Source organism: Arachis hypogaea, chromosome 11, assembly GCF_003086295.3.
Source record: "Arachis hypogaea cultivar Tifrunner chromosome 11, arahy.Tifrunner.gnm2.J5K5, whole genome shotgun sequence".
In the NCBI taxonomy this organism is placed as follows: Eukaryota; Viridiplantae; Streptophyta; class Magnoliopsida; order Fabales; family Fabaceae; genus Arachis; species Arachis hypogaea.
Genome location: NC_092046.1, coordinates 16,149,795 through 16,164,299, shown reverse-complemented (window position 1 = coordinate 16,164,299; position 14,505 = coordinate 16,149,795). Strand labels below are relative to the sequence as shown.

Genomic DNA, 14,505 nt, shown 5'->3' with positions numbered 1-14,505 from the left:
AAATTGGAAGAACAACTGGCCGACATATTCACTAAACCTTTGTGTGAAGATAGGTTCTGTTTGTTAAGGAACAGTCTGGGAATGTTAGAGTTGAATTCTGTTGAAAAATTGTGATTTTAATGCTTCTGTTGATTTTTGTCTCGTAGGTAGCAGGGAGACAAAACTGGGATGTGATGAACCTTCCATGAAGCAGGGGGAGACTGAACCTTGCTATCATTGAACTTGAGCCTAACCTAACTCTTTTGGACCCACTCCATGACTCTGACCTGTATTCATTTTTTTAAAAATAGTTTGAGGTTATCACATCATATCTTTGTAGAGGGAGTTCATGTCAAATCAAAATCTTCTCCCTGATTCTCTCCCATGTTTCAAGGAAAATATCTTTCAGTTACTTTTTAATTTTAAATTTTCCTTAATTAATAACCGCTTCATTAATGCCCATTATTTTAAATGATCCTCTCTCCACTCAGCATTTAATGCGGGTGTAACCCCTTCCCACCTTCCAGTCTATTTGACCATCTCTTCATCTTCTCTACTTCATATTCTTTCATCATAAAAAAGAAGTTGGCACCTAGAAGAAGCAATCGAACCCCCTCTGCCAAAAATCCTTCATCGGCTCCTCAAACACACATCCATATTCACATACACTTATCCTATTCTCCATCTTCTCACTCAAGTGACTCCATGAGAAAGAAGGTGATTGCTCAAAGAACCTCTTCACGCAAGAAAGATGCAAAAGAAAAGGGACCAATGCCTGAGGAAGAAGAAGAGTCGCTGTCTTCTCCACCACGCTCACCTCCTCGGCGCTCCACACCCATCCCTCTGGCTGAACTACTCCTTCCCAGCGTTCGAAGTGTTACATCCTCCACAACACTCGAGAGCCACCAAACTTGGACTCACTAGACTTTAAAAATAAGTTTAGTAAGAATCATTCTCACTTTGATCCTGCTTAGTTCACATCTTGTGCTGCATTTGAGTTCCATTCTCAAGTTTTAGTGAACCGCCATTTGTGTGCCTCATATGTTGTCAATTTGGAGAATTTGTCTGACAAGGGTATTGATTTTTCTACACTCTTTGATAAACTCAAATGGACTCCTCTGTTTAAGATTCGCAAGCCGGTCTACCCAAATCTGGTTCGCGAGTTTTATGCGAACATGATGTACCATGATGGAGTCTTACATTGTTATGTCAAAAAAGTGCATCTGACTTTGAACAGAGAGATAGTTAGTGTTGCCTTAGGGTATGAAGATGAAGGTGCAAGAGCATATATGTTCGGCAAATGTGACTCCCAGGTTGGGATTTCTCTTCAGACTGCTTTGTCTCGGGTTTGTGAGAATTTTTCAGCTTTTGATGGAACTACTCTAACACATAAGGCTCTCGGCCCTATGAGAGCGCTACTTCACTGCATCTATCTCTTTTGCTTATCTCATGGTGCGACACATGTGGGATTGTGTTCGCAGTGATAAGAAGGCGAATCTGCGCTATGGTATTTTTCTGACCTGCTTTTTTTAATACTTTAATATTGATTTAATCAATGAGCCTGTAGAAAACAGGGTTTCTACTTTAAAGGGAGGTAGGATTCCTGAGTCAATGAAAGGGAAAAAAAAAGGAAAAACCTCAATGGAATCTGATAGTGAAAGTGAATATCATCCCTCTAAATCCTCCAAAATATCCGAATCTGTCAAAGATGTATTGAATGAGTTCTCTCATATGTCCAATCTGATGATCAAATCTTTCAAGAAGGCCAGAAAACAAGCATATGAAAATAAAAAGGCCTGGACTAAGTGCAATGAGAGAATCAATTTGCTGCTCAAAAGCCTGGAAAAAGACATGGCTGATTCGGATGAAGAAGATGTTTCCTTTGGCTCAGATATTAATCTTTCTGATGCTTGATGTGCTCTTTGCTACTCACACCTTTGAACTCTATTCTTTTAATTGTTCTTTTGTTTTAGTGTCTTGTGAACTGTTGGATAATTGTATTCGGCTACTTTGAACTCCTTTGTTTTGTTAATCAAATATTCTGCATTTTGGTATGCTGTTTTTCATCTGTTTTGCAGGTCCCTCCTTGATGACAAAAGGGGGAGAAATGAAAAAGAAAAGAAACAGAGAAACAGGGCTAAAATCTGTTGAGAAACAGGACTGAAATATGTTGAAACCTGTGCTCTAAATTTCTGATTTTTTATGATTATTGGTTCATGCTCTATGGTTAAAGGAGGTTTCTGTGATCTGATTTCTGCATTATCCTGCTATGATTTTTTTGTGCTCTGATACCTTTTGCAAATTTTTGCTCTGATGCTTATTGCCAATTTTTTCTGAAGCATTGTTGATGACTGAATATGAGAAAATGCTTCATTGAGCCTGACTTATTACTGTGATTGGCAAGAAATTTTGTTGGGAATTGTTTTGAACATGTTGATTTAAGTATGTTGAGTCTTGGATATTTGTTACAATGTACTCATAAAGTACTCATACATACTTTATGTTTATCTTAGTGAGCAGAAAGTTATCTAAAAGATAACAAATCAAGTTTTGATTATCATTATACATCTGCTCAAAAAACAAGTTGTTCAAAATTTTATTAATGTTCCATATGTTGAATACATTATACTTTATTTTGTAATTGTATTAAGCTTGTTTAAGCATGTTACAAGTAATGCTTCTACTGAAAAATTGCACATATTAAGAGGGAGCTATGTGACAAATGGAAAGGGGGAGGATTCAAAATCTTCAAGGGAGTTTTCTTAATCCTTGACCTTTTTTTATTTTTAATAATGTTTGTCATCAAGGGGGAGATTGTTAAGTTTGGAAAACTTCAAATTATTGTGATTATCAAACATTGTTAAAAATTATTATTAGGAATTATTAATTTGATTTTGGCTTCAAAATTATTTGATCAATAATTTCTGTTTTGTATGCATAATTTTGATCATTGGGCATAAGCAACAAAAAGCCCAAAATATTGACAAAACATCCAGCCTTTGCTACAGAAATTTTGTTAACATTGTGGCTGAATTATTCTTATGTTGATTGGACCAGGAAATTATGGAGCAGCCTAAAACCATTGTGTTGAAAAACCAACATCATCATGGTCCAAATTTGAAAAGAAAAAGAAAGAAAAGAGAAGTGGTTTGGTTACCTACGCTCTCTTTTGGTGGAATTCAAATTCAATTAACTTGGTTTAATTTCATTATTCGTAACAGGAAAGAGAAAGTTTACATTGATTTGATAGCTTTCAATGCCTCACACGTTATTATACATAAATGATAGGAAGTGGGTTTTAATTGATTTTAATTGATTTTAATTTCACTAATTACTTCCAAAGTTTTCTTTTCCTTCTCCCTCTTCTCTATCTTGTTTTCGTGTGTCACTTCCATAAGGGAAAGAAGATGGAAGAAGCTATCAGAGGTAGAAGTAGAGAAGCTAGGAAGAAGCAAGTGGCCAAGGTGATGATGGCCCTTGCAAAAGGAAGATCCAAGGCATGGCATGGCTGAGATCTTTACCACTAAAGGCAAGATGTGGTGAAGAAGCTTCAAGATCTCCATGCCTAAAGTAGAAGCAATCCGAATCGGTCAAAGAAGAAGATCTCTGAGGTGAAGCTCGTTTCCACTTTTGTTCATCCATCACAGAAGGTAGCTACTGTAGCTACATGGAGGAAGAAGCAAAAATAGAATAGATGGAGCTGTCAAGAATCAAGAGTTCATCAAGGGTCAGAAATTCTTCTTGGGGACCAAGTCACGATGGAAGGCTCGGATTGATGAAACTTGGTGAGAAGGGATGAAAGAGAGATAATTGCATGTTGGTTTTGCTTTCGGTTCCCTTTCTCTTCTCTCTGTCCGAACCGGTTTTGATTATTGAAGAAGAAGAAGGTGGCTTAGTTCAACCGGTTTCAACCTTGGAAGCTTCTCCTTCTATAATAAGGGTGAACGGCCAAGGGTTGAGATTAGGAGAGTAAGCACATAGTTCTCATAGCTATCCAAGCTAACAGAAGTTCTTCTCCTTCAATGTGTTTTATTTTGCATTCTTTTCTTTAGTTTTGTCTGTCTGAGTCTCATGGTGAAAAAGGCAAATAGAGTGAGGTTTGTAAGAAAAAGCCAGTAAGGAGAAAAAGGTAGAGTGTACAAAATTAAAGAAAAAGTCATAGATGTCTTAGAGGTTCTTTGTACATCTATATGTTGTGTATCATGATTCTGTGGGAATTTCCTTGCAAGCTAGGTTAGCACTTAGCAGTTGAAAGCTTGGTAGGTGACCAAGTCAAGTTCTGTTTTGGGTATAGAATCTGGACTTGTCCCGAATAGGAAAGGATAGTTCCTAGGGAAGAATTGGTGTCTGTAATCAGTTGAATATAGTGAAATTCCATCATTGTTGTGATGGAGACTGGACGTAGGCTGCATTGCACTTAGCAGCTGAACCAGGATACTTCTTGGTGTGATTCTCTCTTTCTCTTCTACTCCATTTCTGTTTCTATTGCTAAGGAGAAAAAATTGAAAAATGTCTCCTGACTGGGTATGAGACAGAAAGAAAATGTCTCGTGTCTGGTTATGAGACAAAACGAAGAAAAATCTCCTGAAGCTATTTTGGAAGGCAAAAAGTGATACTTAGAAAAATGGGCTAAGATTCAACCCCCCTTCTCTTAGCCACTGATTACCATCAACTTCTTATGGAAATAATTTTTAAATCTTTTTCATTTTGAATCTTTTTGCATAAAATAGAGAAAGCTGAAAAAGCATCATTCTTATGAACAAGGAATAGAACCTAACTAAATCTAATGTAGTCATTAACCACAACCAAGCTATAGAGTTTGTCTCCTAAACTTTGAGTTCTAGTAGGACCAAAAAGATCAATATTTAGCAATTCTAATGGTCTCTTAGTTGAAATATCTTCCTTGGATTTAAAAGAAGTTTTAGTTTGCTTATCCATTTGACAAGTATCACAAGTGATATCTTTGTCAAATTGAATTTTAGGAAGACTTTTAACTAAATTTTTTTTAACAAGTTTAGAAATTTGAAACATGCTAACATGTTCCAATCTCTTGTGCTATAACCACTTTTCGGATACCATGGATGTAAAGTATGCTACATTTTGTTCTTTTAGTTCCTCTAAAGTAAGACCATACACATTATTACATCTTCTTGCAATAAATAAAAGATCACCAGATTTTTCGTCAACAACTAAGTATTCCAACTTTTTGAAAGTAATCCAATATCCCAAATCATAAAGTTGACTAATACTTAGAAGGTTGTGTTTCAAACCATCAACCAAAAATATATTATCAATGAATGTAGAAAATTTTTTACCCACTTTACTTACGACTATGATTTTTTCTTTTTCATCATCACCGAAAGTAAAAAAACTCCATCGTACTTGTTTAATTTGATGAAAAATGTAGAATTTTCGGTCATGTGCCTTGAGTATCCACTCTCCAAGTACCACATGTCCTTCTTCTTTTTGGATACAAGACAAATCTGTACAACACTTTTAGGTGACCTTAGGTATCCAAATCAATGTAGATCCTTTGATGTTAAACTATGTTGGTTGCCAAGAGCATTGAAATTCCTAACAACCTTATACACTTTGTTTCCAACTTTTCTTTCAAAAAAAAAATTATTGAGATGAATGTCCATATTTCTTGCAAGTTTGACAATGATTCTTCTTTGCTGAATTTTTAAAATGATGTGAAGTTTGAAATCTTTTATTTTTAGGAGTTGAAGCTTCAATTTTAAGATTTGATTTTTAAAAAATATATTCATGTATATCAACATACCTCAATCCATATTTTTCAAACAAAGATCTTTGACTAGCTAGCAATTTGTCCAAGTTTTTGAAACTTTGAGCAAATTTAGCTATGTCTTGATTTAAACCTCTAATTACTTTGTGCAACCTCTCATCTTCATCAATTTGGTCCCATAAATTAATAACCAAATGCTTTCCTTTAAGTTTTTCAATTTTAGTTTTAAGCCTCTTATTTTCTTCAAGTAAATCTACTACATTTTTGGCTTCACTTAATTTTTCTTTGAGGTATGTATTTTCAACTTTTAAAGAATCAATATTAGCTTTAAGGTCATGACATCTGTCTAAACCATTTCTAATGTGTCCAGTTAATTCATCAATCATTTGACATATTTCATCATTAGTTAGGATAGGATGATCTACCTCATCAGTTGGTTCTCGGTAAGTCATGAAGTAAGTATGAGCTTCATGTTCAGATTCTTCTTCTTCTTCATAATTGTTCTCTAAGTCATTCCAAGATGCCATCAGAACCTTTTTCTTGTCCTTCCTAGTTCTGTCTTCTTTCTTGAACTTAGGACAGTCATACTTGTAATGACCAGCCTCCATGTAGTGATGACAGATTATTTTGCTGAGGTCTCTCTTTTGTTCCTTTGAGCTCGATCCTTTACTTCTTCTCTTGATTCTCATAAGTCTCCTTAGCCTCCTACCAAAAAATACAATTTCGTCATTTAATAAATCATCATTAAAATTATCTTTCAATGACTCAATAGTAAATTTTAAGGTCACTCCTTTCTTGTTTTCATCATAGTTCAGGTGTGTGATTTCATATGCAAGGAGTTTTTTACTCAACTCATGATAAAACATTTGTTTTAATCTACCACTATCAGTAATGACTGTAGCTTTACTTTTCTATTCTTTTGTACAGCTTCTTAATATTTTTCTCACTAGCACTTGTTCGGTGTGACTCATCCCCATAGCATCCAAATTATTGAAGATGATCGAGAATCTCTCGAATATTTTACAATGGTTTCTCCTTCCTTTATAGCAAACATCTCATATTCTTTTCTCAGCATGTCGATCCTTGTTTTATTCACTTGTTCAGTTCCCTCATGAGTGTCTTAGATTTTATCCCAAATCTCTTTTGCTGTTTTGCACCTTGATACCTTCCGGTACTTCTTAAAACTAATTGATCAGTGGATCATGTTGATTCCTTTGGCATTTAACTCCACCTTGTTCTTGTCTTTATCAGTCTATTCAGCTTCTTCTTTAGGTGTCATTCTTTTTTAGGTTGTTTTTGCCGTTGAAGAAGGGAGGTTTGTTGTTAGACTGACCTTCAGTGAGTGTGTAAGCCACGATATTAGAACTCATGTTGTTGGCCATTCGGATCTTTTCTCTAAGCTGTGAAGCTTGATCTCGTGAGACCAGGCTCTGATACCAATTGAAGATTTGTGAATGATTTAGAGAAGGAGGTTGAATCTATGACCTCCTTTTTTTTAATCCTTTTAGCTTTTTATTTCTGGTTGGAATTGGAACTTAGTTGCTGATGCGTCTGTTAAGATGAAATTCAGGAGACAATTTTATTTTGTCTCTTCACGAAACGTTCAAAAATAGAGCAACAAGTTACTTTCAAATAGCTGTGACTTCTGAGAAATATACAACGTAGGAGACACTTTTATTTTGTCTCTTAATGAAGTAAAACATAAGAAGAGTAGAGAAGAGAAAATCACATATCCATGTATCCTAATTCAGCCACCATGTGCAATGTGACCTACATCCAATCTCCCTTACAACTATAGAGAAATTTTTACTATCTTTCACAAAGATTACAAAATACCAATTTTTCTAGAATTCAACCTAATCTTATCTGGAACAAATCCAGCTTCTACCCAAACTAGATTTGATTAGGTTCACTCCCTAGATTTTTAACCACTAAGTGCTCCCCAACTTAGCAATAAAATTCCCTCAAGATCATGTGTATAAAACAGATAAACACACAAAAGGGCTTTTACATAATTTTTTGAATTTTTTTATATCTCTCTTTGCCTTTTCTCTCAATGACTTTTATTGATTTCTCACTTAATGTATTTTTTTTTATTGAAAAGAAACACAAAAAAAATAAAAGATGAACACTGAAGAACAGAAAATTCAATGTAAAACTCTTAAGGAGAAGAAAGGGATAGTTTATAAGCTATGAGAACCCAAACAGTGTGCTCACTCTTTAAATCAATCTCTGTCTGTTTACCCATTTAATAGAGGAGTAAAGTTTCCAAAGCTTGAAACTTGGCTAAAACTTTTGACTTTCTTTTTTCCCAAATATCACAACAATAGCAGCAGTGTAAAAGACAGCAGCAGTAATTAAAGCCAACATGCAAACAAACCTTGCTACTTCTCTTTCATTCTTTTTCAATGTTCTTCAAGAATCTCAATCGTATATCAAAATTTTGACTCCAAATTTAATTCTTGACCCTTGATATGTAGCAGAATTTCATAGCCTATACTTTCTCCAATTTTTTAGTTTGGTGCTTGAGAGAGAATAGCATCTTCAACAAGTTATTAATGAAGCACTAAGTTGAAAAAGATTTTTTTAATTTACCTCTTGATTTAATCTTAACTTTCTAAACCCTAGATTTTGACTTGCTTGAATTTGGTAATTCCCTTTTTTCTTCTTTGATTTGAATCCTAATCAAACTTCCTCTTTCTTGCTTTCCTTTTGGAGTGTAGAGAGAATGAGTTCGATCACAAGCTTGGTTCATATAAGAATGTGTTGCTTCTTTCCTTCTTAGATAGTAATATGCAACAATTTTTTGGGCCATTAGTTAGTGAATGAGTGCTTATGGACCTGAACCATTTTAGGACTTTGTTAGCTTGTTATTGGGCCTATTTGATTCCAATAATCTTTTGTACAATAAACAAACTAATAACAGAAATAATTGAATTTTTAACCCGATAATAATGTTTATTCATCATCATTATATTTATTATTTCTTTAAACTCAACATTATTCATATGATTTAATAAATAAATATATTTATTATTTAAATACGATGTTATATTAACAAAGAATAACATTGTATTTAAGAGGTCAAATAGAATAGTCTTTCCATACCCATCTAAGAAGTCTTGAGTTTGAGTCTCTTTATTTTTGGTAAAAAAAAAATTGTTTTTTTTGTGACTAAAAAAAATGAATATAATAAATAATTCTTGGTAGAATTTAATTTAATTCTATACCATTAAAAGTTTTTAAACCCCCCATAAAATAAATAATTTAGTGGGTAGATACAAAGATTTTACAATGAAGGAAGAAGAAAGTATAAATGACATATTAACTAGGTTCATGAGTATAATAAACTCATTAATGTGTTATTTTAGTGTGAAATCAAGAAATTTTTTTTTTGGAATTATTGAACAAATTCCTCCGTCAAATTATCCATGATTGTATTATATATCCAGCCTAACTTTTCTATTATAAAAGCTGCATTAAATAAGTTATCCAAATTATTGTTGTCTTGATAAGTGTTTTTATAAGTCTCTCAATAACCGAGTAATTGGTAACGAATAATTTTACAATGATTAATTTGTAACAATTAATTTCACAAAAGCTACAATTTTCAATATTGAATTTACTGCCAATAAAACTGTAAGTTACATAATACAGAAAAAATTTCTCACCCTGACTCTAGCATCCCCCCCCCCCCCCTCTTTTCTCTTTTCCTTTCCTCCTTATTTTTTTTAACTTCCATATAGTGATATAACATAAATTCTTTCTATATTAAATTAATGACCAGGTCTTATTTGCCATGGCCTTTTAAGATTTTCATTTTCTCTCACTTTCCAAGGGTGTAGAGATTACGGTCTCTGATCTTGGACTGTTATCATGACAACTTGACATGTTTTATTTTCATTTTTCAAACGTCCCAAATTTGAAATCTTGAATTATACCCTTCATTCACTTTTAACTCGTGATTGGTATTATAATGTACCTTAGAACGGCTGTCTACACATTACAGGCAGCAATAAATTCTAAGAGAGGATGAATTGAGGGGGTAGATATGCTAACATAAATGAAGGCATGGTCACTACATTTTAAAATTTTCCTCTTGTCCAAAGTCACGATTCTCACGAACCAATCAAGGACCAGAGCTTGAAAGCTTCAGAAGATTGAAAATTAATAAAAGATCTCAACAAATTATGATTACCATCAACGTTCATATCAAGCAACTTGCTTTAAATGATGTGTACTACACGTTTGTATATATATGCCCACTTGATAAAGGAGCAATTTTTTGAACCAAAGCTACATGAAAGATTAATGAGCTGTTGGTGTTTGGTAGTGGTCACCGAATCAAATCTCCTATACCCAATGAGTCACTTTTTAACCTCTAAAAATAGATGTGTGCTGTGTTAGGTTTCCCAATATTGTAACAATCTTACTGTGATCAATTCTTAGTTGACAGTTAAAAAGTGAACAGATCTTACTACTTACCAAATTACAAGGGATTTAATATGCATAGTTGAATACTAGTACTTCAATTTTGTGATCTTGGAAAGGCTATTATCTATCATTAATAATTAATAATCACTACATTGATTAACTAACAGAGACAGTTATCTCACCCGTTCAGCTTAATATAACGCTAGTGATTTATTAAATTACACAGATCGGGTCAACAAGTCAGCAAATGAGAATTCCACATATAAAATATAAGATAGGATTATTTAGTGCAAGAACATTGTTGGCAAGCAATGAGATATGGGGTAATGGAGGATTATTGTCGGGTTTCAAGAAAAAAATAATTCAAACTCTTTAGTGACGAGACACATCGGAGCAGTAGGTGAGACTAAGATTCTGATGTGTTTCATTCAAATAAAAGAGATAACAAGAAAGGGCAGAAGGTTTGGTAAAGGAAAGTTTTAAAAAATAAATAAAGGATCCAATATATGATCCCCTTTTGAGGAATTTTTGCTCAAGGTCCATTTGTCTGCTTTGAGTTTGTGGATTCCATTGATCTATTCTGTTTAGCGTCCTTTATTTAATTATTTATTTTCTTTTCTAAAAGTTTCATCCGTTGTTTTCTCTCATAAAAACCTCAACGAAAAAGCACAAACAAACAATTTCTCTCATTCTCATTTTTATTGTTTTTCCAACTGGTAGTGCAAGTCAAGTCCACTTCATCCTCAGCAAAACGCACCAATTCTGGGTGTTCCCAAAATCCAGTCCCCACTTTCATGTTTCTTCTTTTTTTTTTTTTAAATAATTCCACACACCCATACTCCAGTAATTTCTTACGCAATGAAACTTGCCAGTGTTTTCAAACTCCTGTCCCAAACCGAAAAATCATGTGCCCCCTTCGCATGTTCATGGATCTGAGTTTCCAGTAACCAAGCCTAAGAGACTCCCAGAGATAGAATCATCGGATAAACAACTAACAGAAAAGAAAAAAAAATGTTATCAGCAGAAAAGGCCAGCACAAAAGGACAAGCATGGTTAGAACTATAATATCTTTCTTTCTTCCTATTTTGTTTCGTAAATTCATTCTCTTAGTAGATTTTCTCACATACCTTACTTTACAGGTTCTGCACCACTGGATTGCCAAGCGACATTGTAGTAGAAGTGGATGACATGACCTTCCATCTTCACAAGGTAATCTTCTCATGTGCATACACTAACAACATTGTAGTTAAACTTTCTTTTCTTTATTTTTTTTTCAATACCAATTTCAGTTCCCTTTGATGTCAAAAAGTCGAAAGCTACACCAACTTATAACCCAGCAAGAAGCAACTCATTCCTCTGTCGCCAGAACCCAAACAAAAGATGAGGACGACTACGATGAAGACGAAATAGTGGAAGAACAATGTCACGTGACTTTCACGGGGTTTCCTGGTGGCTCAGAGGCGTTCGAGACGGCGGCAAAATTCTGCTATGGCGTGAAGATCGACCTGTCCCCTTCCAATGTGGCTTCACTCCGTTGCGCTGGCGAGTTTCTCGAGATGACGGAGGATTACTCGGAGGATAACCTGGTGTCCAAGACGGAGAGGTTTCTCTCTCAGCAGGTGCTCAAGAGCCTCAAGGACTCCGTCAAAACCCTAAAATCATGCGAGAGAATCGTACCTATGGCGGAAAACCTCGGCATCACGCAGCGCTGCATCGACGCCGTGGTTTCAAGAGCATCATCTTCGGATCCCACGCTGTTTGGATGGCCGGTAAGCGACGGAGTTGGCGAAGCCGCTCGTGGATCCGTGTCCAAACAGGTTCCACGGAACGGAATCGATGCTGTAGCTGGTGGGAGAAGGAAAGGCGGTTCTGGTGGAGGTGGTGCGGATTCGTGGTTCGAGGATCTCGCGGTTCTTTGTTTGCCGTTGTTCAAGCGGTTGATTGTTGCGATGAGAAGCGCGAATCTGACTCCTGAGATTATTGAGAGCTGTGTTATGTTCTATGCGAAGAGACACATTCCCGGCGTTTCGAGATCGAGTCGGAAGCCGGTGCCATCATCGTTGACGGAGGCGGAGCAGAAGGAGCTTCTGGAAACGGTGGTCTCGTACCTTCCTTTGAAGAGGAGTTCGAGATTGCCGTCGGCGACGGCGACGGCGACGAGGTTCCTGTTCAGGTTGCTCCGAACGGCAAACATATTGAACGCTTCGGAGGCTTGCAGAGACGCGTTGGAGAAGAAGATAGGATTGCAGTTCGAAGAGGCCACACTCGATGACCTTCTCATACCGAGTTATTCGTACCTCAATGAAACGCTTTATGATGTGGAATGCGTAGAGAGGATCTTGAGTCACTTCTTGGATGGCTTGGAAGCGAGGATCGAAGCTGGAGAAATCGATGGTGGTGGTGAAGGCAGCGCCGCGAGGTCACCCGCGCTTATGCTTGTAGGAAAACTCTTCGACGGTTACCTTTCCGAGATAGCTTCGGACGCGAATCTCAAGGCTGAGAAATTCTACAACTTCGCGATCTCACTTCCGGATCAGGCCAGGCTATTGGACGACGGTCTCTACCGTGCCATTGATGTGTACCTCAAGGTATTGAACTTGGCATTCTGCTATAAAATTCAGTTTCAGATTTAGTGTCACTCAATTTTTAGGGGAAGGATTCGGTTTGATATTTCTATTCTTCATTTGCTTAGACTGATTCGGATTCGGATTGGGATTCAGCTAAGGATAACGAAATTCGATTACTGTTTTGATTTTTAGGCACATCCATGGCTATCAGAATCGGCGAGGGAGAAGATTTGTGGATTGTTGGATTGCCAGAAACTCACACTCGAGGCGTGCACGCACGCGGCGCAGAACGAGAGACTCCCACTCCGAGCAATGGTTCAGGTGCTGTTCTTCGAGCAGCTTCAGCTACGGCACGCCGTCGCCGGAACACTGATAGCGGCGGAAGCGGCGGCAGTGGAGCCAGGGAGGCTCTCTGCGGCGGCGCTGGAGAGAGAAGGGGAAGAGGAAGAGGGAGTGGAAACGTTAGACTTAGAAGATGGGGGCTCACAGGTGCAGGAGGAGAGGAGTACGTGGCGGGCTGCTGTGAGGGAGAATCAGGTGCTGCGCCTCGACATGGATAGCATGAGGACGCGGGTGCATCAGCTAGAACGCGAGTGCTCCTCTATGAAGAGAGTGATCGAGAATATAGACAAGGCGGGCCCAAATGGAGGCGGAAATGGTGGTGGCTGGAGGGCGGCGCTGGGAAGGAAGTTCGGTTGCAAGTTCAAAACGCAGGTTTGCGATTCGCATGAGTCGACGGTGGTTGATGCACGCAAGGGACGCCACCAACAGCAGCAACAGCATCATCCCCATCATGAATAGGCAGCACGCTAAACTTGCTGTTTGGCTCGTCACGTGAGGATCTTATTGTTGGAGTAAATTTGATTTGATGGGATCCCTCCTGTAATTTTGATTAATTAATATAAATAAACTTATCATATATTTATTCCATTTTGTATAGTAACGATAGCTGAATTATGAGTTCAATTAAAAATTGAGTCATTAATTGATTCGATTTTATATAAATAAAATATATAAAATAATAAAATTTAAAATTAAGATTTAAAATACATATCTTTATTAATATTTTAACAAAAATTAAATTTTAAACTCTAAAAATAACTAATAATATAGATAATCTAATTAGTTCATATTTTTACTAATATTAGTATATCACCTAATTAATACAAAGTCTATCATCTAACCATAATATTTGAGATTTCAATACTAATATTAAAATAGATAATTTTAATCACAATACTAGTATTAAAATAAATCAAACAAATTAATAAATATTTAATAAAGTTTATATTTTTATTAATAATGGTACATAATTAAAAATAGAGTTTAACTAACATGTGTCTTAAGAGTAAAATGATAAACTTATTATTAGTGAAAAATTTTAAATGTTTGTATTTAATGTGTAAATTTCGAGCAATTAGTAAATAACTAACTAATAAATTAATTATTAATCAAAGTGATTAGAAAATGGGATTTGATAGTTTAATGTGATAGAGAAAATTAAAATGAGAATTTTGACACTAATTTTAAAGAATTTGGCCGAAAATTGAGTCAAACGAGCCGAACCGAACGAATCGGGCCATAATGGGCCCAAGGCCCAACCAATTCATATATACTCATGAGCTTCAGCTCATTTGCTTCTCAAACACGGGCACGGATTCCATGTTCCGAAGGTGTTTGGCACACCAATGCACATAGCACTTATCTTCAGCTGACCGGTGCGCCTTTGGATGTTGTCCGTCGAATCTCTCTCGTTTTTTTCCTCCAATGGTAGAGATC

General features: G+C 36.1%; 1 protein-coding gene and 1 long non-coding RNA gene across 2 annotated transcripts; one reads left to right on the top strand and one right to left on the bottom strand.

Annotated features, from left to right (window-relative positions):
• Positions 1 to 10,199: 10,199 nt before the first annotated feature.
• On the bottom strand, positions 10,200 to 11,453 carry LOC112720400 (uncharacterized). The gene is made up of 2 exons (XR_003162151.3): positions 11,287 to 11,453; positions 10,200 to 11,150 (listed from the first exon to the last, which is right to left on the bottom strand). It is a non-coding gene; the product is annotated as an uncharacterized lncRNA (long non-coding RNA).
• LOC112720399 (BTB/POZ domain-containing protein At5g66560) lies at positions 11,067 to 13,645 on the top strand. The gene is made up of 4 exons (XM_025771338.2): positions 11,067 to 11,211; positions 11,299 to 11,368; positions 11,449 to 12,747; positions 12,919 to 13,645. The coding sequence occupies exons 1-4, from the start codon at positions 11,171 to 11,173 to the stop codon at positions 13,525 to 13,527; spliced, it is 2,019 nt and encodes a 672-aa protein (XP_025627123.1). The 5' UTR covers positions 11,067 to 11,170; the 3' UTR covers positions 13,528 to 13,645.
• Positions 13,646 to 14,505: the final 860 nt, after the last annotated feature.